Raw genomic sequence first — 27,187 nt, 5'->3', positions numbered from 1 at the left:
GTGTTTGTTTATTATTAAATTATTATAACTTATTTATAATATATTTAGTTGGATTACGCTGAATTAAATTCTGCTTGTTATAATAAGGTTAGGTAAGTTTTCTAATGCTCTTTGGGAACAAAATTATTAATTTTTACTTAAATGTAAATTTAAAAAAATATATCTTTAAACGTATTGGGTACCTATTGACTGATAGGTGCCCTTAGCCACCTATCAGTCAATAGGTACCTAAGACGTAACTGAGTGTTACGTTTTAGGTGTTATGGAGCAGTATTAAGACAGTTGCTACTACTCTACCTATTATGTATTGAAGATTATCTTATAGCAAAGGCTCCAGCACCTACGTGTGACAAAATTTCATACTTAAACTAATATATGCAGTCTAAATAAGATTTATTTTGTTACTATTGTATGTTTTGTTGAAGTTAATATTTACTTATAATTTGCTAATGTTGCTGTTGAATTTGCTTCTATATAAATGTCCTTTCCATGAAATGATAAAACAATAATATTATCTTAATTTATATTATGTTTCTATATTGTTTACATTGCTTTTTGGTTATAAAAATAGTACGACAAAATGGAAATCTATATTAAGACTGTGTTTCACTTAGAGATCAAGCGTTTTCAAGTCAATAAAGAATACATGGTTAGCAAAGGTACTTACAGTGGGGAGAATGACTGACAAGGAGTCTTAAGGTGCGAGTCCTATATGAGAGGTGGGAGCGTATAAGCCTGGTGTCCAGCTGACTGGAAACTTTCCTTTTTCTGGGAGATGGTATCTGTGATATGAATAAGAGCTGATTCAAAGCATTTTCTCCTTTTAAGTATCTGTATTGTTAGGGTTTGTTGCTCTGTAAAACACACGAGCTGTTGTGGTTGTTAGTGCAGCAAGAATATTTGGGTTTACGAATAAAAAGAAGGATGGACGCAAGGCTCGATCTTGGTCCGTAAATTGACAGGCCCAGCAGTCGAAACTGCCGTCCATCCTTATATTTATTCATGGACAGTCGTTTATTGGGACTTAGTCTGGGCTCATTTGGGTTTTTATTCAAGTGTGGACAGTGTCTTTGATAGTAGTGGAGGTGACGGTGGCAGTGACGTAACTGGCTGTCTTAAATAACCTGGAAGCATTCTCAAGTACCGTAAATGAGCACAGATATACCTGCCACACCAATAACATAAAAAAGTCTCTGTTTTGCCTCTTAACACGGCTTCGTACAACATAAATTAGCCATGGACTAGCAGGGTTATCCAAGGAAAAGACAGGGACAGACAAACATATCTTGGATTCTCATTCATAAAAATAGATACCATCACACAGAATCCTGATGAAATTCCAGTTGGCCAGTTGGCGGGACCCTTGACGTACATGGTGCCCAGCACATATCACCTTTCTGACCTGGCATAGAGAAGTTCGCACCTCACTATTCTTCTTCACCTGCTCCCCTCACTCTGTTTACCATCTTCTTTATACTGACTTGAAAAAGTTAGTCAAGCGAAAGCTTGTCTCAGTTAAGGTCTCTACATAGTGTTCTTACATATTTATTGGATTTTCAACTTCAGTGCCAATCTGGGTGAAAAGAATGTTTATTTAATATACAGTGAGGTGTAGACGAGCAGCAGGAGTGTGAGGATGGGTCACACTGAGAGCCAAGGAGGTGGGTGCGAGGTGTGTGTAGTGAGACCAATGCTCACCATCACCCAACGTAACACAAAGTACTGCTACTATCCTCCACACAAGCAAGGTACTGTCTACCCACCATATCTGCTATTAAGACACCTGAGATAAACTGTGTTATAATATTTGCTTATCTTTGGAGATGAGAGATACCCCATAATTTGGCATCCAACTGGGGAAGAATGCTTAAAGAAGTTTTGTGCAAGACATATGGAAAATATGTGATAGCATTAAACCATTGACAGTAATTAGCCTAAAGCTGACCATATTGACCATATTGTTACCTTTTAAACCTTAGCATTTTAAGTAGATAACAAACAACTTGCAATTCGTCTCAGCTTCTTAATTTTCTTCTTTTTATTGTTCAACTAAATTTTTAAGACATGTGGTTCTTAGCCATCACATGTCGAGACCTTTTCTTGTGAAAATCCTTCAAGTACATTTTACTTTACAGAGTGTTTTTAGAACATAGGAATTTTAATTTTTAAAAATAATGTACTTTTAGGAATAATTTAACATTTAATAATAATAATAATCTTTATTTCTGCAAGTACATGTTACGACTTATAAAGGCTTAGCTGACATCAGTGACATACAATATAGCAAGCCCCTTATTATGTAGAGCATTTCTGGCAAATTAGGTTAATTTTGTCCCCAGGATCCCACCCACACCATTCGACTAATACCCAAGTACCTATCTATTGCTAGGACAACAGGGACAGCATGTGTCTTAAAGAAACATGCCCCAATGCTTTCACACGTACCAGGATTGAACCACGGACCTCAGTGTGTGAGCTGAGTGCATTACCAACCGAGCTCATCGCTTCTACAATATTTTAATAATTTATCATAGGAAGTTGAAAAAGGTTTGTGTTAGAAACATTTATGAACCAATAAAGCAAAAAAAAAAATGTTATCTTCATACAGTAATCGAAAATTTAAAAAAAATCAAAGGATTATACATCAAATTTCGTTCGAAAATATCCCCTAAAAAAAAAATCTTATAAATATAATATTTGATATTAAAAAATCGCCTTCAGTGTTTAATGGCCTTGAAGCATCTTCTCCACAACAAGTGAGACTCTTTGATGCATTAAGTATCTTGTATTAATACGTGGATGTTGTTTGTGATTCTTGTGAGTTACTGATAGTTGAAGTTGTGTCAGCATATTTAAAACACTTGCTATGTCAGCATATTTAAAACACTTGCTATGTCAGCATATTTAAAACACTTGCTATGTCAGCATATTTAAAACACTTGCTATGTCAACATATTTAAAACACTTGCCATGCCAGCATATTTAAAACACTTGCTATGTCAGCATATTTAAAACACTTGCTATGTCAACATATTTAAAACACTTGCTAGTCATGACGTCACACTCTCATATGCCGCGCATGCACCGTAAGGCTAGACAGGGCCAAGTCCTGGTGTTTAGGAGGACAGGAGAAGGCGCGGACTGCAGGCTGGACATCAACAAGTATTTACCCAATATATCATAAATAACAAAAAGGCACAATACCGTGACTGGAACGATACACAAATAACCCGCACATAAAAGAGAGAAGCTTACGACGACGTTTCGGTCCGACTTGGACCATTGACAAAGTCACACTGTAAAACAGCCTACAACATGTTTCAATCACCATCTCTCTATCTAAGAAGAACTCGACAAATGATGGTCAGCGGTGAGCATGAAAATTTCCTATACACGTTAAAGTGGAGTGAATATTCAGCAAGCCGGTGGACATCTTGTGATCAACAGATCACAAGATGTCGCTACTACATGCCAGCAGTCTCTGGCATCTCTGCAGTGCTTCCTCCGTGGCTTATTTGCTGACTTCCGAGAGGAAGATCCGAGTTCATACAAATTAAGCAAGCCAGTCAAGCCAGTCTCTATAAGGAGACCCTAGCCAGCCAAGCCAGCCATCTGCTGTGCTTCAGTACGTCTGAGTGATCATTTGCAAGCAAATTATGCGATGGATGGTTTGAAAACCGACAAGTTGAAGAATTGAGACACTTATGCAACATATGGGAATCTTTATTTAAGAAACGTTTCGCCGCACAGTGGCTTCACCAGTCCAATACAAAGCAGAAAGGTACAAGGAGAGGAGGAGTTTGAGGTAATCAGTCCCTTAACCTGGAATCGATGTGTTCAGTCCATCACTCTTTTAGGAAGTACAGCATAGGGCCAGAGAGGTGGCTTATATACACAGTCAGGTGAGTGGAATCAGGAGTAGGCGGGATCACAGTGGTACCATCCACTAGTGTAAGTAGGTCTTCGTCCAAAGGTTGGACAAGTGTTGAAGAATTCTTTGTATCAAGATCCCATGATGTTGCAGTGTTTTACAGATGTGATGAATGGTTTTAAAACCGACAAGTTGAAGAATTGAAACACTAATGAAACAGTGGTCAGTACGCTGAGGTCAGTGGTCAGTACGCTGAGGTCAGTGGTCACCTGCGGTCATACCTGTCCTAAGCTCTGGGAGTTAGTGTGGGGTGTTACCAAGCACCATGGCTTGTTGTAGTGTTTTAGAATCTCAGGTTAAAGTGTTGAAGAAGGAGGTTCTACTTCTTCAGGAGGAAAATAGGAGGCTGAAGCTTCCCCTAGATGAGTTTGGGAGTGAATGTGAGAAGGATTCAGCTGGTAAGGAGGAAACGGTCACTAGCAGTGATAGTGGCAGCCGCTTTAAGTGGCAAGTGGTTCACAGTTCAGGAAGAAGGAAGATAAGGAGGGTTAACAGAGAAGATGTGAAGGTAGGAAATCGATTCTCTGTTCTCCAGGATAAGTGCACTTCAGTGGTTAGTGAGGTTGAAGGTACCACTGATTTCCCTGCTAATCAAGGTAAGAATATTTTAATAGTAGGAGATTCTCAGGTAAGATATATGGACCATGCTTTTTGCAACAGAGACAGAAAGGTCAGACAGAGAGTGTGTCTTCTTGCCTAGAAAGGGAGTGGGCAATGAATGGATGTCTAGGGCAATTGGTATAAATTGCTGGCTAGACAGGTACTGCAAGGAACTTACAATCCCATTCATTGATAACTGGGTCCTATTCTTTGGCAAACGTGATATGTATGCAAGGGATGGGGTTCATCTCTCTGGGGATGGAGTGGTTGCATTAGCCAATTCGATTGGGAGGGTAATTGATGACTTGTCTAGGAATTTAAACTGATAGATTATAGAGGATTATGTATTGGTAGATAAAAGACTGTTGAGTAGACTTCAGGATGTACATGTTTATAGAGGGGCCACAGATATATCAGATCACTTTCTAGTTGTAGCTACACTGAGAGTAAAAGGTAGATGGGATACAGGGAGAATAGAAGCATCAGGGAAGAGAGAGGTGAAGGTTTATAAACTAAAAGAGGAGGCAGTTAGGGTAAGATATAAACAGCTATTGGAGGATAGATGGGCTAATGAGAGCATAGGCAATGGGGTCGAAGAGGTATGGGGTAGGTTTAAAAATGTAGTGTTAGAGAGTTCAGCAGAAGTTTGTGGTTACAGGAAAGTGGGTGCAGGAGGGAAGAGGAGCGATTGGTGGAATGATGATGTGAAGAGAGTAATAAGGGAGAAAAAGTTAGCATATGAGAAGTTTTTACAAAGTAGAAGTGATGCAAGGAGGGAAGAGTATATGGAGAAAAAGAGAGAGGTTAAGAGAGTGGTGAAGCAATGTAAAAAGAGAGCAAATGAGAGAGTGGGTGAGATGTTATCAACAAATTTTGTTGAAAATAAGAAAAAGTTTTGGAGTGAGATTAACAAATTAAGAAAGCCTAGAGAACAAATGGATTTGTCAGTTAAAAATAGGAGAGGAGAGTTATTAAATGGAGAGTTAGAGGTATTGGGAAGATGGAGGGAATATTTTGAAGAATTGTTAAATGTTGATGAAGACAGGGAAGCTGTGATTTCGTGTATAGGGCAAGGAGGAACAACATCTTGTAGGAGTGAGGAAGAGCCAGTTGTGAGTGTGGGGGAAGTTCGTGAGGCAGTAGGTAAAATGAAAGGGGGTAAGGCAGCCGGGATTGATGGGATAAAGATAGAAATGTTAAAAGCAGGTGGGGATATAGTTTTGGAGTGGTTGGTGCAATTATTTAATAAATGTATGGAAGAGGGTAAGGTACCTAGGGATTGGCAGAGAGCATGCATAGTTCCTTTGTATAAAGGCAAAGGGGATAAAAGAGAGTGCAAAAATTATAGGGGGATAAGTCTGTTGAGTATACCTGGCAAAGAGTATGGCAGAGTTATTATTGAAAGAATTAAGAGTAAAATGGAGAATAGGATAGCAGATGAACAAGGAGGCTTTAGGAAAGGTAGGGGGTGTGTGGACCAGGTGTTTACAGTGAAACATATAAGTGAACAGTATTTGGATAAGGCTAAAGAGGTCTTTGTGGCATTTATGGATTTGGAAAAGGCGTATGACAGGGTGGATAGGGGGGCAATGTGGCAGATGTTGCAGGTGTATGGTGTAGGAGGTAGGTTACTGAAAGTGAAGAGTTTTTACGAGGATAGTGAGGCTCAAGTTAGAGTATGTAGGAAAGAGGGAAATTATTTCCCAGTAAAAGTAGGCCTTAGACAAGGATGTGTGATGTCACCGTGGTTGTTTAATATATTTATAGATGGGGTTGTAAGAGAAGTAAATGCGAGGGTCTTGGCAAGAGGCGTGGAGTTAAAAGATAAAGAATCACACATAAAGTGGGAGTTGTCACAGTTGCTCTTTGCTGATGACACTGTGCTCTTGGGAGATTCTGAAGAGAAGTTGCAGAGATTGGTGGATGAATTTGGTAGGGTGTGCAAAAAAAGAAAATTGAAAGTGAATACGGGAAAGAGTAAGGTTATGAGGATAACAAAAAGATTAGGTGATGAAAGATTGGATATCAGATTGGAGGGAGAGAGTATGGAGGAGGTGAATGTATTCAGATATTTGGGAGTGGACGTGTCAGCGGATGGGTCTATGAAAGATGAGGTGAATCATAGAATTGATGAGGGGAAAAGGGTGAGTGGTGCACTTAGGAGTCTGTGGAGACAAAGAACTTTGTCCTTGGAGGCAAAGAGGGAAATGTATGAGAGTATAGTTTTACCAACGCTCTTATATGGGTGTGAAGCATGGGTGATGAATGTTGCAGCGAGGAGAAGGCTGGAGGCAGTGGAGATGTCATGTCTGAGAGCAATGTGTGGTGTGAATATAATGCAGAGAATTCGTAGTTTGGAAGTTAGGAGGAGGTGCGGGATTACCAAAACTGTTGTCCAGAGGGCTGAGGAAGGGTTGTTGAGGTGGTTCGGACATGTGGAGAGAATGGAGCGAAACAGAATAACTTCAAGAGTGTATCAGTCTGTAGTGGAAGGAAGGCGGGGTAGGGGTCGGCCTAGGAAAGGTTGGAGGGAGGGGGTAAAGGAGGTTTTGTGTGCGAAGGGCTTGGACTTCCAGCAGGCATGCGTGAGCGTGTTAGATAGGAGTGAATGGAGACAAATGGTTTTTAATACTTGACGTGCTGTTGGAGTGTGAGCAAAGTAACATTTATGAAGGGGTTCAGGGAAACCGGCAGGCCGGACTTGAGTCCTGGAGATGGGAAGTACAGTGCCTGCACTCTGAAGGAGGGGTGTTAATGTTGCAGTTTAAAAACTGTAGTGTAAAGCAACCTTCTGGCAAGACAGTGATGGAGTGAATGATGGTGAAAGTTTTTCTTTTTCGGGCCACCCTGCCTTGGTGGGAATCGGCCAGTGTGATAAAAAAAAAAAAAAGATTATGGAGGTATGGGTGTTTGTGAGAAACAATCAGGCTACAGTATTAGGGTTAAAAACAGCAGTGATTACCGGGATACCTCAGGGATATGTTTAAAAGACAATATTCAAAATAAAGTTGCTAGAAATGGTAAATCAATTGATCAACAAACAAAGAGAGATAGTAGAGGGCAACTAGTGACTAGCTCCCTTAAGGTTTACCATACAGATAGTAGGAGTCTAAGAAATAAGATAGATGAGCTAAGATTACTTGCAAGTGAAGGCAATATAGATATTATTGGTATAACAGAGACCTGGTTCAACCTGAAAGATAGAGAAATGCCTTCTGAAAGCAACATACAGGGTTATAAACTATTCCACACTGATAGGGTCAACAGGAAGGGTGGTGGAGTGGCGATGTGTCAGAGAAAATTTAAATTGTTGTCTTAGACATGATATAAGATTAGAAACATCGAACACAGAATCTGTTTGGCTACAGTTTCTCGAGGGTCGTGACAAATTAATTTTGGGTGTGATTTATAGGCCCCCAAACCTCGATAGGGAGTGCAGTAAGCTGTTATGTTACGAAATTCATGAGGCATCTAGATATGAAAATGTTGCGATAATGGGAGATTTTAACTTCAGACAAATTGATTGGAACAATATGACAGGAAATCTTGAGTCTAGTGACTTTCTTGATATGGTTCAGGATTGCTTTTTAGAACAGGATGTGATGGAACCAACTAGAGGAAACAATCTGCTTGACTTGGTTCTTGCCAACAAAGAGTCACTAATTAATAATCTTGAGGTTAATGATGAGCTTGGGGAAAGTGATCACAAATCACTTAGTTTCAATATATCATGGAATTACCCAGATAACTGCAATCAAATCTCTGTCCCAGATTTTCGCTTGGCCGACTTCATGGGACTGAAAAATTACCTGGGTGGGCTAAATTGGGATGTCCTGACCATGGGTCAGGTAGGTGATCTTGGTTGCCAATATGACGTTTTTCAGAGCATAGTTCTAGCTGCCCAGACAACTTTTGTTCCGAGTAGGGAAATTAGATCTAACAAAAATGATCCCAAATGGATGAACAATAGATTGAAACATCTCATCGGTCAAAAGAGAGGCATATATAGGCGTATCAAAAGAGGGGATGGGCAGTTAAGAAATCAATGTATTCAATTAAAGAGAGAAATAAAGAAAGGAATAAGAAAAGCAAAAAGGGGTTATAAGGCTAAGGTCACAAGGGATTCAAACATTAACCCAAAAGTGTTCTTTCAGGTATACAGAAGTAAGATTAGGGACAAGATAGGCCCACTTAAGAATAACTCTGGTCAGATCACTGACAGTGATAAGGATATGTGTGACATTCTCAATGCATACTTCCTCTCATAATAGATTATGTAGAACAGGACGATGATAAACTATGCACGATTGCGGTAACTAGTGACATGGTCCTCAGACAAATAAACTAAAACCTAACAAATCCCCAGGCCCTGATGAACTGTTTGCAAGGGTGTTAAAGGAATGTGAAGAGGAACTTAGCATACCTTTGGCTAATCTTTTTAACATATCACTACAAACTGGCATAGTGCCTGATAAGTGGAAAATGGCAAATGTAATACCTATTTACAAGGCAGGTGACAGGTCCTTGGCTTCGAACTATAGACCAGTAAGCCTTACCTCCATAGTGGGAAAATTTATGGAATCAGTAATTGCCAAAGCAATTCGTAGCCATCTTGACAGGCACAGACTGATTAATGAATCTCAACATGGTTTTACAAAGTGGCGTTCCTGTCTTACGAATTTACTAACATTTTTCACTAAGGTGTTTGAGGAGGTAGATCGTGGTAATGAATATGATATTGTGTATATGGACTTCAGTAAGGCTTTCGATAGAGTTCCACATCAGAGGCTATTGAGGAAACTTAAGGCACATGGAACAGGGGGATAAATTTTTTCCTGGGTAGAGGCATGGCTGACAAATAGGCTGCAGAGAGTTTGCATAAATGGGGAGAAATCAGAATGGAGGCACGTCACAAGCGGTGTTCCTCAGGGGTCAGTGTTGGGCCCGTTGTTGTTCACAATTTACATAAACGACATAGATGAGGAGATAAATAGCGACATAAGCAAATTTGCTGATGACACCAAAATAGGCCGTTCAATTCATTCTAATGAGGACACTAGAGCACTCCAGGATGATTTGAATAGACTGATGCAATGGTCAGAGAAGTGGCAGATGCAGTTTAATATAAAGAAATGCAAAGTTCTAAATGCTGGACAGGAAAATAACCATGCCACATATAAACTAAATAATGTAGATCTTTATACTACTGATTGCGAAAATGATTGAGGAGTGCTGGTTAGCAGTAACCTGAAACCAAGACAACAGTGCAGTAGTGTTCGCAATAAAGGTAACAGAATTCTTGGCTTCTTATCTAGAAGTATAAATAATAGAAGTCCTCAGGTTGTTCTTCAACTCTATATATCCTTGGTTAGGCCTCATTTAGACTATGCTGCTCAGTTCTGGTCACCGTATTACAGAATGGATATAAATGCTCTGGAAAACGTAGAGAGGAGGATGACAAAGATGATCCCATGTATCAGAAATCTTCCCTATGAGGATAGACTGAGGGCCCTGCATATGCACTCTCTCGAAAGGCGTAGAATTAGGGGGGATATGATCGAGGTGTATAAATGGAAAACAGGAATAAATAAAGGGGATGTAACTAGCGTGCTGAAAATTTCCAGCCAAGACAGGACTCGCAGCAATGGTTTCAATTTGGAAAAATTCAGATTCAGGAAGGATATAGGAAAGCGCTGGTTTGGTAATAGAGTTGTGGATGAGTGAAACAAACTCCCGAGTACAGTTATAGAGGCTAAAACGTTGTGTAGTTTTAAAAATAGGTTAGATAAATACATGAGTGGGTGTGGGTGGGTGTGAGTTGGACCTGACTAGCTTGTGCTGCTGCGTCTGGTGCCGTGCTCCTTTCTTGAGTGAAGGTGACCAGACTGGGTGGGTTATTGGGCTAATCCGGGGGGGGGACATGGATCTGCTCCGCATGGGTCAGTAGGCCTGTTGCAGTGTTCCTTCTTTCTTATATTCTTATGTTCTTATGGGAATCTTTACTGAAGAAACGTTTCGCCACACCGTGGCTTGATCAGTCCAATACAAAGCAGGAAGGTACAATGAGAGGAGGAGTTTGAGGTAATCAGTCCCTCAGCCTGGAATTCTTCAACTCTAGCCATCTCAGCCTGTCCAGGTGTCAGGATTAACCCAGGAAAAACCAACCCATCTGAGAGAGAATCAAGCCACCCTCGTTTCTCTTGGAAGTCACATGTCTCCAGTATCCCCTTCCATTCCCTATACTAGTAAATTGATTGTCAGGAAGGATCTTACCAGTCCTGTGGTAATTTTTTGGGTTATTGTGCATTAGGTGTTTCGTTTGCGAGTGGAGAGGGGAGCCAGCGAGCCAGCTGAGTGATGCTGCCACTCTCCACTCCTACCCATCACCAACCATTAGCCAGTGCCGCCACGCAACCACTCACAACAAACCAGCCAGTCACCTCATATGTTGCTGTCTCTGCCATCTTTACTTACATTTCCAGCAGACCAGGTCAAATAAATCCATCTTTTAGGCGCCATTGATAGAAATCCTTGGTCTGCAGGCCATCGAGAATGTGCAATATTACTTGAGATTCAGTGACTTGATTCCGTCCACTCCACAAGTAGAGGAGAAAGACTTAGCTCCCACTAACTTCCCAGACGAAGTTATAAGTTTGCATCTGTTGAACAAACGTCGTAGAGCTGTTGCTTCACCAGGTGAAAAAATGGGTTTAACGAACCTACTGTCCAGTCATATTCCACTTGAACTTGGAACTAAACCCATTTATGTACCTGCGTACAGAATACCTCATTCGCAAGTTGCTGTAACAGAAGAATTAGTTAACAAGATGCTTGATGACGGTATCATTGCACATAGTAATTCACCCCTGAATGCGCCCTTGATCCTAGTACCTAAGAAGGACGGTACTTGGCGCCTGGTGATTGACAACTCAGTTGTTTTTGCTACTTGTGTCCTTTCCAAGGCTGAATGTGAAACTAAGACACATATGCAACATCTGGGTATCTTTATTGTATATGTGTCTTAGTTTCATCTTGTCGGTATTGTATACCATTCTTGTAAAAGGCTGAGTGTAATTACGCAGTAACTGAGCAATAAGCGTTAGCAATAGTATGGTCTGTAAAATACTTCCGGGATTTCATATACCAGCACCCTGTTCATGTCTTGACAGATCATGCTCCACTGATTCCCTTCTTTCAGAATAAACATCCAAATGGAAGATTAGCCATATGGTCCTTGGTCATCCAAGAGTTCAATCCAACCTTTGAGCACTTGCCTGGTAAATCAAATGCAGTCGCAGATGCTTTATCTCGTCACATTAGTACAGTAGTAGCAGATCCTCCATTCAGCGCTGAGGATGTAAAAGATGCTCAGAGAACAGATTGCATATGGTCTGGTGTAATACGATTCCTTCTGCAGGAAGATCGAACTCTCTGTGTGAACCCCGAGACCTTGTTGTGAACCAAGAGTTACTGTATCACATAGCCGATCTGTGTGCTCCTAACAAAACAATACACCAGTTAGTAATTCCAAAGTCACTAGTGAATGTGGCCCTACAGCTAGCTCACAATGTGCCAGGTGTTACACACCCTGGTATGGATCGTTCTGTAAAACAGGCTGCATTAAAATACTTTTGGTCTCATATGGCAACCAACATTTCTGAATATGTTAAGAAATGCAGTGTTTGCGTGCGGCATCTGTATGTAATGGTAGACCATTTCACCAGATACTGTGAGTTAGTTCCTATAATAGATAAGACAGCCAAGACAACAACCTGATTATCAAGTGCAACTAATGTGACTTTTATTGTGGCAACGTTTCGCTCTCCAGGAGCTTTATCAAACCATTAATAGCTTGATAAAGCTCCTGGAGAGCGAAACATTGCCACAATAAAATTTCACATTAGTTGCACTTGTGTCCTTTTACTTTACATATTGTCGGTAATTCTACCAACTTTATTACAACCTGATTATCGTTATTCTCTATGTACACAACAAATAATGAGAAATTTACAAGTTTCAGTTGTCAATATTAATGTTTATCCTCCTGAACCATGGCATGTGTTAAAAAGAACCATACCACGGGCGGGATAGAACCCGCTGTCAGAGAGTCTCAAAACTCCAGACCGTCGCGTTAGCCACTGGACCAGCTAGCCACAATAAGAATCGTCCAACTAGGTATATTTCTACACCATAGGAAGGTTAGCATAGGCACCACTGTGACCACAAATGCAAGTTTTTACAGACGAACCTCCAGCTAGCGTGGCCGTGACGAACTCTAGCTCAAGTCCCCTCAATGCCGTCAACATGACGGCATTGAGGGTGCCTATGCTAACCTTCCTATGGTGCAGAAATATACCTAGTTGGACGATTCTTATTGTGGCTAGCTGGTCCAGTGGCTAACGCGACGGTCTGGAGTTTTGAGACTCTCTGATCGCGGGTTCAATCCCGCCCGTGGTATGGTTTGTTTGCAATCGTGTCATTACGATTTCGTGAGCCATGGCATGTGTTAGCCGTTGCAACAGAATTTGATTTAGCCTACAACCCAAGACCTGAATTAAATGACAATAAACTGGAGATTCTATGGTTTGAAGTGCTGCTTCTCAGGAACTAGTAGGAACTAGTTACGGCCCTCCCACCCATGACCAGTTTTTAGAAGACTTTTCGAGAGTCTTGTCCGGACTTGAGAACAATTGCGAGACAATAATACTGGGTGACTTCAATTATTGTTTTCAACAGCAAAATAAAGGTTTATGTAAAAGGTATAAGCAAATTCTAGGTTTAAATAGTTACGCTCAACTAATTACTACACCAACCAGGATCACACAGTTCTCAGCCACCCTAACTGACCACATACATTGCAACCGCTCTGAGAATATTGTTCTGATTTGGTTGATTACCGGGAATTAAATAAAAAATAATATATTATCTTTTAGCAGGTATACTGGAGACTCTTCAGGCCAAAGGAAAAGAATGGTGTACCTGCTCTGGAAGATGTGTACTCTCAGTTATTACCAAGCGTGTGCCTATCCTCTCCTGGTTACCAGCTTATAACCTACGAGCGTACCTTCCTGGAGATGTTGTCTCTGGGATGACTGTCGCAATTATGCACGTTACACAAGGTGGGTTTTCTGCTGTGGTGATAAGCTTGACTTAGAGGAAGAATCATAATTTTATTCAGTGTTTAATTCTCTGTCTACGTGTGAAGAATTCTCTTCGCATGACGGTGGTGTTGAACTGAAGGAGAATTATTACTAATCCGGCCCTCTAGGGATTATATTTTTCATCCACAGTGCAGTTGTCTTTTCGTTGATCGCTGTTGACGATATACATATCACACAGATAAGCAAACAAGCACGTAAACACACAGAAACACAGATAACTACCAAACACTAAGACGGTAGAGGGCAACCAAAGGAGGGGTAGCGCTGATGTTCATTTATTACAGGAGTTTTAAAAGAACTAGGAAATCTGTAAATAGGAGAATTCATAGACTGCATAGCAGGAGTTGTAGTACCTGGAGAGACAAAAGAGAAACAGCGATATATAATCCACAAACAACTCAACAGGGCAATGATACACATACTGGAAACAGCAACTAACAGGGGCAAAAATAAATTAAGCTAAACTGCTAATACTAGGAGACTTCAACCATGAGGAAACTGACTGGGAAAACAAGGACCCCTCACAGAGGATCAGAAAAATTAAGAGCAAAATTTATGGACAGAGTTATGAAGAACTTTCTGAGTCAACATGTGAAGGAAACAACAAGAGTGAAGGGAGGAGGTGAACCAGCGAGACTTCATCTAGTTTTCACACAGGATGAATACGACATAGTGGAAATTAATTGTGGGGAATTAATAGGAGCCAGTGATCATGTGATATTAAGTTTTGGCCAGGGCGAAATCTATAGAGCGAAATCATAACACAGATCATTCAAGGCTTTTTATTCATCATAAGTCAGACCGAACTTGGAGTACCCTCACCTGATAACATAAGAACTTAATGGTAAAGGAACACTGCAGCAGGCCTACTGGCCCATGCTAGGCAAGTTATTCTCAAACCCCAAACCCAAACCCACTATAAAGCCAGTTAAGAATCTTGAGAAAGTGTGGAAGTATGTAGCGAGGTTAGCTCCGCAGCTAAGACTAAGGGAGCTAAACCTGACGACATTAGAGGACAGAAGACCCAGGGAAGACTTGATAACAATTCACAGTACAATCAGAGGAATTGATAGGATAGACAGGCAGGGGGAGACAGAATGAAAAGCGAGAAATAGGTACACAAGGGCACAGCTGGAAGTTCATGAGGCCTGGACAAGGACTGGGCTGCAGGGTCACTGATCCCCAGAACACCCTCCAGGTAGACTCCAGGTAATGACACATATGTGTCATTGGGAAGTCAGGAAATATTTCTTTAGCCTCAGGGTGGTCGAGAAGTTGAATGAAAAAGAGGGAGTAAATGGTAGTGTTGGTACCCGGGGACGAAGTTGATATCCTTGGGGTGAAATTTGATTCCAAACTGATTATGAAGAATCACGGTGCAAATCTTGCAAACAAAGCTGCCAGGAAGCTTACAGCACTTCGACGTATGTCGCATCTGCTCGACAGTAGAGATTCAAGATTCTGTACGAGGCATAAGTATGCTCACACCTTGAGTATGCTTCACTTTCTTGGATTGCCTGCCCTCCGTCTCATCTGCGACTTCTTGACAGAATAGAGAACAGAGCAAGACGGTTCATCTCTAGCCTGAATAGATCTATCATTTAAGCAGAGCCTTCAACACAGGAGGGATGTGGGCGGCCTTACTCTTAAGTACAAGGTCAATATTGTCAAAGTACCACACTTGGCTCCACTCTGAGGACAGCGAGAAGTGCTTCAACACAACAAAATGGATAAAAACATGCAGTACACTCTAACTGTACCCTTCTTCAGTACACTCTAACTGTACCCTTCTTCAATACATTCTAACTGTACCCTTCTTCAGTACACTCTAACTGTACCCTTCTTCAGTACACTCTAACTGCACCCTTCTTCAGTACACTCTAACTGTACCCTTCTTCAGTACACTCTAACTGTACCCTTCTTCAGTACATCACTTCATCTGAGATCATTTATTTCTAGAATGACTCGAGTCTGGAACGTATGAACATACATGCTCATATTTGTATGTCTCATAAAAATAAAAAGGTTTTCAATTGATCTGATGTAAGTATCAGCTCTTAGCTTGTAAATAAAGTTAGGAATGTTAATCTAATCTTATAAAAACCTATGTAAAAAAGAGAGAGAGACGGGAGGGGGGTTTAGTAATATTCAAGAGAAAAGACTACAGGAAGAGGCCTTGATCCTGTAGATTATTATTATTATTATTATTATTATTATTATTATTATTATTATTATTGGGTGATATAGTACTTTTATTGAAAGATATTCTGCTTTGAATGCAAATAGATCCAACTCCCAGGATCAAGAGCACTTCAGTGGTATTGAAACAACCACCTCTTAGTTAAAACGAGACTACTCTACAAATGCCTCAATAATAAATTTACATTGCAACTACATAAAAAACTGAGTTACTAATTGAATGTTATTGTAAACCCATTGCAACAATCACTTGCATGTCTGTGAATGTTTCTCGTGGCATTTCAACATTTCAGGAATTGGGTACGCCCAGTTGGCCAAACTTCCTCCCATTACTGGCATGTACATGGCATTCTTCCCAGTACTTATCTATATATTACTGGGGACTTCAAAGCACAGTTCAATGGGTGAGTTTTTTTTTAAACGTTTTGTTATTCGTTGCTTTGATAAAATGTACTGTTTATACTAATTTTTCTTAAGGCAAAAACACACGAAGCAAAACATTTTACTTGTGGGACGACAGTAAATAAGAGACACAATGATAAGTGAAATGTGTAGGTACCATTGCAGGAATATTTTCCTTTATTAAGCGTAATGTAACTACCAGCAAATTAGAGAGTGTTATAATGTGCTGAGAAAGGTAATATTAAACTGATAAAATAAACAGACATTTTGACCCAGAGCTATGCAAATTATTATTACTAACCAGACAATGTTATGATCAGAGATTCCCAGAGTTCGTCGTGCAGAGGACTCCAAGGTACCGATAGTGCAGCATAGCAAACAGAAAAACCAGATCTTTACATACCAGGCCAAACACAGAACAGATTACATCAGGGCCAGTACTGAAGAACTGGGAATATGGACACCAAAAAGCCATATTGCAAAATGATAAAACATCAGAACTAAGCACTAAACACACACGAAACCCAAAGATCCCGAGTGTTAAATCATTTGTCAAATTTGTCAATATTCAGGCTATGACTATAAGTAAAATTTATGAAGTTAACTATTTAAATATGCTCAGCACAGAAACAAATTCCACGTTTAAGCTTTACGTGAACATATACGAAGGCTGTTACCCGCAGAGAAGTATTAAAAAATATTACTATATTTATACAAGTGAGAGAGTAAATAAGTCATACGGATGAATTGTTGTTGTAGATTCTCCGGTATAATCGCCCGACTCGGGCCTTTTCCAAGAGGTGGCCCGGCCATACCTGGAGTTTACCAGGAGAGCGTTACGGGGGTCAACGCCCCCGCGGCCCGGTCTGAGACCAGGCCTCATGATGGATCAGGGTCTGATCAACCAGGCTGTTACTGCTAGCTGCACGCAAGCTGACGTACGAACCACAGCCTGGTTGGTCAGGTACTGACTTTAGGTGCCTGTCCAGTGCCTTCTTAAAGACAGCCTGGAGTCTATTGGTAATCCCCATTATGTATGCTGGGAGGAATTGGCCTCAATGTGGATGACACATTTTGCTGCACAAAAATGCTGAGTTGATCAAACTATACAGTAGAAATGCTATAAAGTGGAGAAAAAGGAATCTAGCATTTATCTTCATATGTATGTCATCGTCAGCAACTGCAGTCGATTTCAGGCAACAGATAAAAAAAACTTTGATGGCTACCATGAAAATCTTCAGAATTCTACATTAAGTTACAGTCATGAGCGCCCTAAACCCTCAACACTGCATGGAAAAGCTGAATAGAGAAGTATACATAGTCTGTTTGTGATGTAAATAGAAAATAAGACACTTGTCCAGCATTTGGGAATCTTTATGGTTGAAACTTTTCAGCAGCCAGTGGCTTCCTCAGTCCCATACAGAGAAGAACGGTGGAAGATGAGGAGGAGTTTGAAATAATCAGTCCCTCAGCCTTGGATCAATGTGTTCAGTTCATCAGTCTCAAGATGAATGGACTGAACACATGGACTTCAGGTTGAGGGACTGATTACCTCAAACTCCTCCTCATCTTCCACCGTTCGTCTATGTATTGGACTGAAGAAGCCACTGACTGGCGAAACGTTTCCACAATAAAGATCCCCAAATACTGCACAACAGTCTATATGAAATATGTTCAACTAAAAGAAGTCTAACAAAAGATCCAGTGTGGAAACAGAATGTACAAGAATGTACAACTGAAGAAAGACGGATATGTTACTTACGAAGGAAAGGTAATCTTAAAGGAGAGGCGGCCGATATGAAGCAGTTACTTGAACATTCGTGGCAGGAGGAAGAAACACAACGGTAACGAAAAAAAGGTAATCCAAGATTTCTTTTAAAATTAGCCCATTACTCACAGGAGGGCCAAACAGTGACTACAAAGAAATGAGTAACAAAAGATCAATATAAATCAACAATCAGCAGTCCACATGACGAACGTAGACTGAAGGATACAAATTTCTTCATCACTCCTTCCCACCCTACAAGTTATATGCCAGAGATATAAGCACAAATCCCAAAAAGTTCAGAAAAGATATGTGAAACATGCTCACACATACATCACTTGGATTAGATTTTTCGAGTTCTTGATTTATAATGAAGCAAAAATACACCATTAGAATGAGCACTCATCACACTTGGGAGAAAGAGCTTGGATCAAGGTGCAATATCAGTAGCTTAAGTAAAGGCAAGACACAGTCCCTCTGTACAGAAAAGTAGATTGCTGCCAAAATATTACACAAAACAGCATCATTAATACCACAAGTTAGGTAAAGTTCGTCAGGAAACAGGACAAGTGTTTCCTGACGAGGGTCTTAGTCAGATGATGACCCGCCGTTGCAGCTTTCGGCCATCTGACTGAGGCCTTCCGCTGGCTTACCCCTTTAAAAATTATGGGCATAGTTATAACCATTTATAAGTTAGTATTAATACCACAAACCACAAGTCTTGTCACGAGTAATGACATGGAAAAATTATGTCCTGCAGAACCCTAACCAAAATTGGTTTACAGTGACAAGATGGTGGATAGAGGATGAATCACTAAGCAACAGTCATGGAGACTTGAAAAGGAAGTAAAAATGAAGATATGTATGTAGAGTACGTGACTGGAACGAAAACTCTTTAAACAACTGTGGTAATCATCACAAAAAAAATCTTCATTACCTCTTCCTGTCCTACAAATTATGTACCTAACTTACTACTACTGCTATCCACCATCTGCTACTACTGTTATTATTACTACTACTGTTTCTGCTGCTGCTACTATTACTAATACTATTACTAATACTAATTCTACTAATATTGTTACTACTACTACTACTACTACTACTACTGCTGCTATTGCTGCTGCTACTACTACTACTGCTGTACACACAAATACAGTTACACAGATTATCATACATAGCAGCATATGTGTAAAGAACCTGGGATAACCCAAAAAAGTCAGACAACGTGACTTATTTCCATTGGGTCCTTTTACCTTATTGTTATAATATGAAGGAGATAATATCTTATTATTATTCTATAAAGGAGATATACTAGGAATACTACTACTACTACTACTACTAGTACTAGTACTACTACTACTACTACTACTACTACTACTACTACTACTACTACTACTACTACTGCTGCTGCTGCTGCTACTACTACTGCTGCTGCTGCTGCTGCTACTACTACTAATGCTACTACTATTACTAGTTCTACTGCTAATGCTACTACTACTACTATTGCTACTACTATCACTACTAAGACTACTACTACCACTAACACTACTACTACTTTTTCTACTATTACTATTAATAATAATAATAATAATAATAATAATAATAATAATAATAATAATAATAATAATAATAATAATAATAATAATACCCATTATTGCTCAATAATTATATGCATCAAGAATATACGCAAGAAAAGCGTCCTTGCAATGTGTTATATATTGCACATTTCGCCAGTGCGCCAGACTCACTTGAAGAGATGTATGCCAAAACTATTTCCAACTAATTTTTTTTTTAGACGAAAGTAATTTTCCGGTTCCTTTTTTTGTCTTTCTTCTCACAGGAACGTTTGCTATTACTTGTCTGATGACAGGAAAAGTTGTTAAGCAATTTGCAACTTTCCCTCACGGTCACCCAGCATCAGACAGTGCCAGGAACGACAGTGACATTATGACAGAGCGTATGTACACTCCCAACCAAGTGGCAGCAGTAGTGGCACTCACCACGGGAACTATTGAGGTATGTGGCACTCATGATGGGAAATGTTAAGATATGTGGCACTCATGATGGAAACTGTTAAGATATGTGGCACTCATGATGGGAACTACTGAGGAATGAGGCACTGATGACGTCATTCAGTCAAGCACTCTCTTGCCAGAAGAGTGCTAACATCACAGCTCAGATTAGCCTCTGAAAAGTAACTTCCCACCCTCCGTCAAAGTATAGGCACTGTACTTCTTGGTTTAGAACAACAAGTAAGCAAACACTATGACACATTTATTAGAAAACGTTTCGGTCCTGGGACCTTGATCACTTCTAGCATACAGAAGTTGAAAGACAGTATATAATAGGCGATGAGTGAGGTGTGAGTGACGCATGGTGACCTGAAGAATGACATGTTGGGATGAGGACGGGTAGACGATGCGGTCATGTGACTCCTGTGTTGCTGGGTTGGTGGTGTTTAGCCTGCTTAAGTATCGTGTATGCTAATGTTTCAGAAATTTTGTGGTTTCCAGTGTTACGTTCTTTTGTGTCGGTGACGGAGATTGGCGAGGCTTCTAGATACCGTCGGCGTCTAAGGTTTTGTTCGGTGAGAACGAGTTGTGCTTCATTACAATGATCTACGCTTATTATGTCAAGATAACGTTCAAATTCACCGGCATAGTTGTCTATTGAGGAGGATTTTGCTGAAACAGTTAATATGTGAGAGACCAAGTGTTTTACTGACGAGAATGATAGAAAAAAATAAAATATAATACGCTACTAAAACTTAGACGGGGATTTATTTTTAAAAACTTTGCAGATTTTATAGAGTTTAGGGATTTTGTTTTGCAACACGGGAGGCGTAAATGGTGATCAAACAATTGCTCCCTAATTTTACAATTAGCGTATTTTAAAGTAGGCTTTAAAGTTTGTTACGAAGTATATGTACTGAAACGCGTATTTCTCTCAGCGTATATATGCTGAGAGTTCTCTTTAATCCTTATTTTAGTGATTAAATATTCTTGTCCCGTATGACAAAGTTATCATGCAGCCTTAATGACCATCGTGTGGTTGATGAGCTTTAAACTCCATAAACCAGCCAACCATCTTCTTGCGTTGTTACTTTTTAATGTTAGTATTTAATGATATCAATGTTTTTTTTATGTGAAGACAGTGAAATGGTTACCATTTATGACAACAGCTTTCATTAGAATATTTAGAGCCTTTCAGACAATTGCAAATGTACAAACATTAAATGTTTTGTTGCAGTCAGTGCATGATAATAAAGCACAAGGTAAGCAAGTGTTATCTTTATTAGATAAAATAGAAAATCAGTTTTATTTGTCTGTATTATAGACGAGTTGAATAAATATTTTAAAGAACGTCTGTACAGGTTTGTGAGGAAAAACGTATGATTTTTGAGGGCGCCAGTAGTTCTTGGCCCGGATATGATTAGGTTTGATCCAAGAAGAAGGATTATTCAATTCTTTTCAATTTATTTAACAGAGATATTACACTAAAGTTTTATTTCAAAAATTTATTTGAAAAACATATTTAAATAAAAAATTTCCCTGCACTTGGGCGCCCATCTTATTTTAAAAATAATTTCCCTGCAGATTCTGCTGGGAATATTGAACATGGGCAGCTACAGTGTGTTCCTCTCAGACATGATGGTGTCTGGCTTCTCCACAGGCGCCGCCTTCCATGTCTTTACTCTGCAGATTCAACACATTCTTGGCTTAAACTTGAAGTCTTACGATGGTCCATTAAAACTTATGTATGTACGTATCTGAGTGAACTTTTGATGTATGTTCCTTTCATATAAACTTCCATACATCTATACATGTATACATACATTCATATTATATACATTCTTATATATATATATATATATATATATATATATATATATATATATATATATATATATATATATATATATATATATATATATATATATATAAATATATATATATATATATATATATATATATATATATATATATATATATATAGATATATATATAAATATATATGTATATAAATATATATAAATATATATATAAATATATATATAAATAAATATATATATATATATATATATATATATATATATATATATATATATATATATATATATATATATATATATATATATATAAATATATAAATGTATATATATATATAAATATATATATATATATATATATATATATATATATATATATATATATATATATATATATATATATATATATAGTTAGAGTATGTAGGAAAGAGGGAAATTTTTTCCCAGTAAAAGTAGGCCTTAGACAAGGATGTGTGATGTCACCGTGGTTGTTTAATATATTTATAGTTGGGGTTGTAAGAGAAGTAAATGCGAGGGTCTTGGCAACAGGCGTAGAGTTAAAAGATAAAGAATCACACACAAAGTGGGAGTTGTCACAGCTGCTCTTTGTTGATGACACTGTGCTCTTGGGAGATTCTGAAGAGAAGTTGCAGAGATTGGTGGATGAATTTGGTAGGGTGTGCAAAAGAAGAAAATTAAAGGTGAATACAGGAAAGAGTAAGGTTATGAGGATAACAAAAAGATTAGGTGATGAAAGATTGAATATCAGATTGGAGGGAGAGAGTATGGAGGAGGTGAATGTATTCAGATATTTGGGAGTGGACGTGTCAGCGGATGGGTCTATGAAAGATGAGGTGAATCATAGAATTGATGAGGGGAAAAGAGTGAGTGGTGCACTTAGGAGTCTGTGGAGACAAAGAACTTTGTCCTTGGAGGCAAAGAGGGGAATGTATGAGAGTATAGTTTTACCAACGCTCTTATATGGGTGTGAAGCGTGGGTGATGAATGTTGCAGCGAGGAGAAGGCTGGAGGCAGTGGAGATGTCATGTCTGAGGGCAATGTGTGGTGTGAATATAATGCAGAGAATTCGTAGTTTGGAAGTTAGGAGGAGGTGCGGGATTACCAAAACTGTTGTCCAGAGGGCTGAGGAAGGGTTGTTGAGGTGGTTCGGACATGTAGAGAGAATGGAGCGAAACAGAATGACTTCAAGAGTGTATCAGTCTGTAGTGGAAGGAAGGCGGGGTAGGGGTCGGCCTAGGAAAGGTTGGAGAGAGGGGGTAAAGGAGGTTTTGTGTGCGAGGGCCTTGGACTTCCAGCAGGCATGCGTGAGCGTGTTTGATAGGAGTGAATGGAGACAAATGGATTTTAATACTTGACGTGCTGTTGGAGTGTGAGCAAAGTAACATTTATGAAGGGGTTCAGGAAAACCGGCAGGCCGGACTTGAGTCCTGGAGATGGTAAGTACAGTGCCTGCACTCTGAAGGAGGGGTGTTAATGTTGCAGTTTAAAAACTGTAGTGTAAAGCACCCTTCTGGCAAGACAGTGATGGAGTGAATGATGGTGAAAGTTTTTCTTTTTCGGGCCACCCTGCCTTGGTGGGAATCGGCCAGTGTGATAATAAAAAATAATTATATATATATATATATATATATATATATATATATATATATATATATATATATATATATATATATATATATATATATATATGTATATATATGTCGTGCCGAATAGGCAGAATTTGCGATCTTGGCTTAAATAGCAACGCTCATCTTGCCATATAGGACAAGTGAAAATTTGTGTATGCAATAATTTCGCCAAAATCATTCTGAACCTAACGAAAAAAATATATTTCACTGTGTTTGTTTAGTATTAAATTATTGTAAACAAATCTAAAATATATTTAGTTGGGTTAGGCTAAAATAAATTGTTCTTGTTATAATAAGGTTAGGCAAGTTTTCTAAGTTCCTTTTGGAGCAAAATTAAAAATTTTTACATTAAAATTAATGAAAAATATATATATCTTTAAACGTATAAGAGAAAATTTTAGAGAGGACTTAATTTTAAATGAGTTCTTGCTAATTGACCAGTTTTACATATTCGGCACGACATACATATATATATATATATATATATATATATATATATATATATATATATATATATATATATATATATATATATATATATATATATATATATATATATATATATATGGAGGTACCACTTCTAGAGCTTTACTGGGGACCCTCATCCTCAGAGAAGACAATAAACGTACCTCAGGGAAAAATCAAGGTTCTCCCCGGAGATGTTTGAATATTTTCTTCTCCTACTACCCCCTATATTTTATATTCTATGGGAAAATTTATTAATAGGCAGAATACATTTACAGGAAATACAAATATGAATATAATGGTACAATATGTTAAAGATTATGGATTTCCTCCAGCTCCTCCGATGCCGGACGCGAGCCAAGTATGCAGCAAGCATTTCCCCTCTGGATGGCCACGCTGAGGCGCTGGAACATGAAAGTGGCTCCACTTGGGTCCCTGGTGGTGTCGATGAGTCTGGAACCTAATTCTTTAAGGAAATGCATGGCATTTTTTCCCCATGATCCCAAGGTCTCTGATCCCACTGGGACAAACTGGTACTTTTGGTTTATGTCCCTGTACTTGCTGATCTTGTACTCCTCCCTGTGGTCGGCAGCTCCTCCCTGTCGCCCGACACTGTGACGGATATAGGTGTCAGCCAGTGTGGACAGTGAGACTGCCAGTTTTCCAAGGATAGATGATGATCCCGTCGGGGAGGTTTGCTGGGTTGTGGGTATTGTTGGCTGCTAGTGATCGGGGCTCCCTCTCGGCTGGGCATCCAGCTATAGCAAGGGTTCTCTTTATGATGTCGTTGACCTCATTGTGTCTTGCATGCCAGTCCTTGGTTTTGGAACAGTTAAGACCATGTAGACTATATTGGTCGGCTTGCGCTTCGCCGCAAATACACGTATATTCCATGTAAATTGGGGCAGCAAGGCGCAGAGCCACTGCAATACGGAGGGTCATAGGGTTGAGGCGTGTTCCCATTGCCGATATGGGAACTGTTTGGAGAAAGTCCCCAGAGTGATGTGCACTCACAGCCTGGAGACAGGCAGTCTCCCTGTCTGATGTTACAGCCCTCAGCATGTTGGCAAGCACCTTTTCAGCGATCGGACCATCCCAACTTGACTGTGAGCCATTGCTGCAATAGGGTTTGGTGCTGGAGCAGCAAGAGTCTCCCATTCAGCGATGGCACTGGCATAGTTAGGGCCCTGTATTCCTGCTGAGTCACTGAGGTTATCAGGAAGAATTTGTCTTATTAACTCGTTTGATGCTATGGAAGAGGATAGAAAGGCTGGTAGAGCAATCTGGGAGGATCTGCGTACTCCTAGCCCCCCAAGCCTGACCGAAAGTGAGGCTTGCAACCACTGTCCATCTTCCAGGGAAAGATTAAATACACTCTCTAGCATGGTTTTAAAGAGAGTCATATTCATTGAGTTTCAGACTGCTGAAGGCTGGGGAGCATCTCAGAAAGTAAGTAAGTTTTGGGATTGACAGACACTTCGTGAGTAGGTAGAAGGCATCATGTGTATCAGTGTCTTTCATCCTGCTTTCCATCGTCCGGAGGTCTGCGATTTTTTTTTCTAGGATCAGATCGATTGCATTGGATCAATGGCTCGTGCTCCTGGTAAAACAACACTAATGTTCTGTCGATTGGTAGAAACTATTTCACATTTGGTGGGATTTAAAGATAGGCCAAGACTTTCTCCCATGTCTTTGATTTTTCTGAAGTCTTCTAGGAGAGATTCTGTTGTATCATATATTGAGCTCACTGGAGAGTGCTTCTGTGACTTCCTTGATGACCAAACAGAATAGAAAGGAGGAGAGAGGGTCCCCCTGTTGCACGCCCTCACTTGAATCATGAGTGTGTGTGTGTGTGTTACCATTTTGTCCTAGGCACATGTCGATTAGACACTAGGCCTGATGTATGTGCGCGTGTGCGTGCGTGCGTGCGTGCGTGCGTGTGTACTCACCTAGTTGTACTCACCTAGTTGAGGTTGCGGGGTCGAGTCCGAGCTCCTGGCCCCGCCTCTTCACTGGCTGCTACTCGGTCACTCTTCCTGCTCCATGAGCTTTATCATATCCCTCCTTAAAGCTATGTATGGATCCTGCCTCCACTACATCACTTCCCAGACTATTCCACTTCCTGACAACTCTGTGACTGAAGGAATACTTCCTAACATCCCTGTGGTTCATCTGAGTCTTCAACTTCCAACCGTGACCCCTTGTTGCTGTGTCCATCTCTGGAACATCCTGTCTCTTTCCACCTAGTCAATTCCTCTCAGTATTATATATGTCATTATCATATCTCCCTATCTCTCCTGTCTTCCAGTGTCGTCAGGTCAATTTCCCTTAACCTCTCCTCGTAGTACATACCCCTTAGCTCTGGGACTAGTCTTGTTGCAAACCTTTGCACTTTCTCTAGTTTCCTTACATGCTTGGCTAGGTGAGGGTTCCAAACTGGAGCTGCATACTCCAATATGGGCCAAACGTACACAGTGTACAGGGTCCTGAATGACTCTTTATTAAGATGTCAGAATGCTGTTTTTAGGTTTGCTAGGCGCCCATATGCTGCAGCAGTTATTTGGTTGATTTGCACCTCAGGAGATGTGCCTGGTGTTATACTCACCCCAAGATCTTTTTCCTTGAGTGAGGTTTGCAGTATCTGGCCCTCTAGACTGTACTCCATCTGCGGTCTTCTTTGCCCTTCCCCAATCTTCATGACTTTGCACTTAGTGGGGTTGAACTCCAGGAGCCAATTGCCTGGTCCTCGTCGGATTGAATTTTTCTCATCAACTTCACATCATCTGCAAACAGGGACACTTTGGAGTCTATTCCTTCCGTCATGTCGTTAACAAATACCAGAAACAGCACTAGTCCTAGGGATGACCCCTGTGGAACCGCACTGTCACAGACGCTCACTCTGACACCTCGCCACGTACCATGACTCGCACTAATCTCTTGTGTGGAACTATGTCAAACGCCTTCTTACAGTCCAAGAAAATACAATCTACCCATCCCTCTTTCTCTTCTCTTACTGCTGTCACCCTGTCATAGAACTCCAGTAGGTTTGTGACACAGGAATTCCCGTCCCTGAAACCTTGTTGGCTGTTGTTGATGAACTCATTCCTTTCTAGGTGTGTGTGTGTGTGTGTGTGTGTGTGTGTTTGTATACTCACCTAATTGTGGTTGCAGGGGTCGAGACTCAGC

At 39.9% G+C, this 27,187-nt stretch overlaps 1 protein-coding gene across 3 annotated transcripts in view; it reads left to right on the top strand.

The window, feature by feature from the left end:
- Positions 1-27,187, top strand: part of LOC128684246 (prestin-like) — an 88,104-nt gene that overhangs the window by 18,476 nt on the left and 42,441 nt on the right. The window contains exons 2-6 of one of the 3 annotated variants that reach the window (XM_070089553.1): positions 1,606-1,748; positions 13,468-13,650; positions 16,185-16,295; positions 19,899-20,074; positions 21,655-21,819. In XM_070089553.1, the coding sequence (XP_069945654.1) occupies positions 1,637-1,748; positions 13,468-13,650; positions 16,185-16,295; positions 19,899-20,074; positions 21,655-21,819 (747 nt within the window). In that variant the 5' untranslated portion in view covers positions 1,606-1,636. Of the gene's footprint in view, positions 1-1,605; positions 1,749-13,464; positions 13,651-16,184; positions 16,296-19,898; positions 20,075-21,654; positions 21,820-27,187 lie in introns of all 3 variants that reach the window. The other 2 variants (XM_070089548.1, XM_070089556.1) reach the window with 2 other exon arrangements.

The sequence above is a fragment of the Cherax quadricarinatus genome, chromosome 2, assembly GCF_038502225.1.
Source record: "Cherax quadricarinatus isolate ZL_2023a chromosome 2, ASM3850222v1, whole genome shotgun sequence".
Lineage (NCBI taxonomy): Eukaryota > Metazoa > Arthropoda > Malacostraca > Decapoda > Parastacidae > Cherax > Cherax quadricarinatus.
The sequence above is the reverse complement of the archived record's forward strand: the minus strand, read 5'-3'. Positions and strand labels throughout refer to the sequence as shown.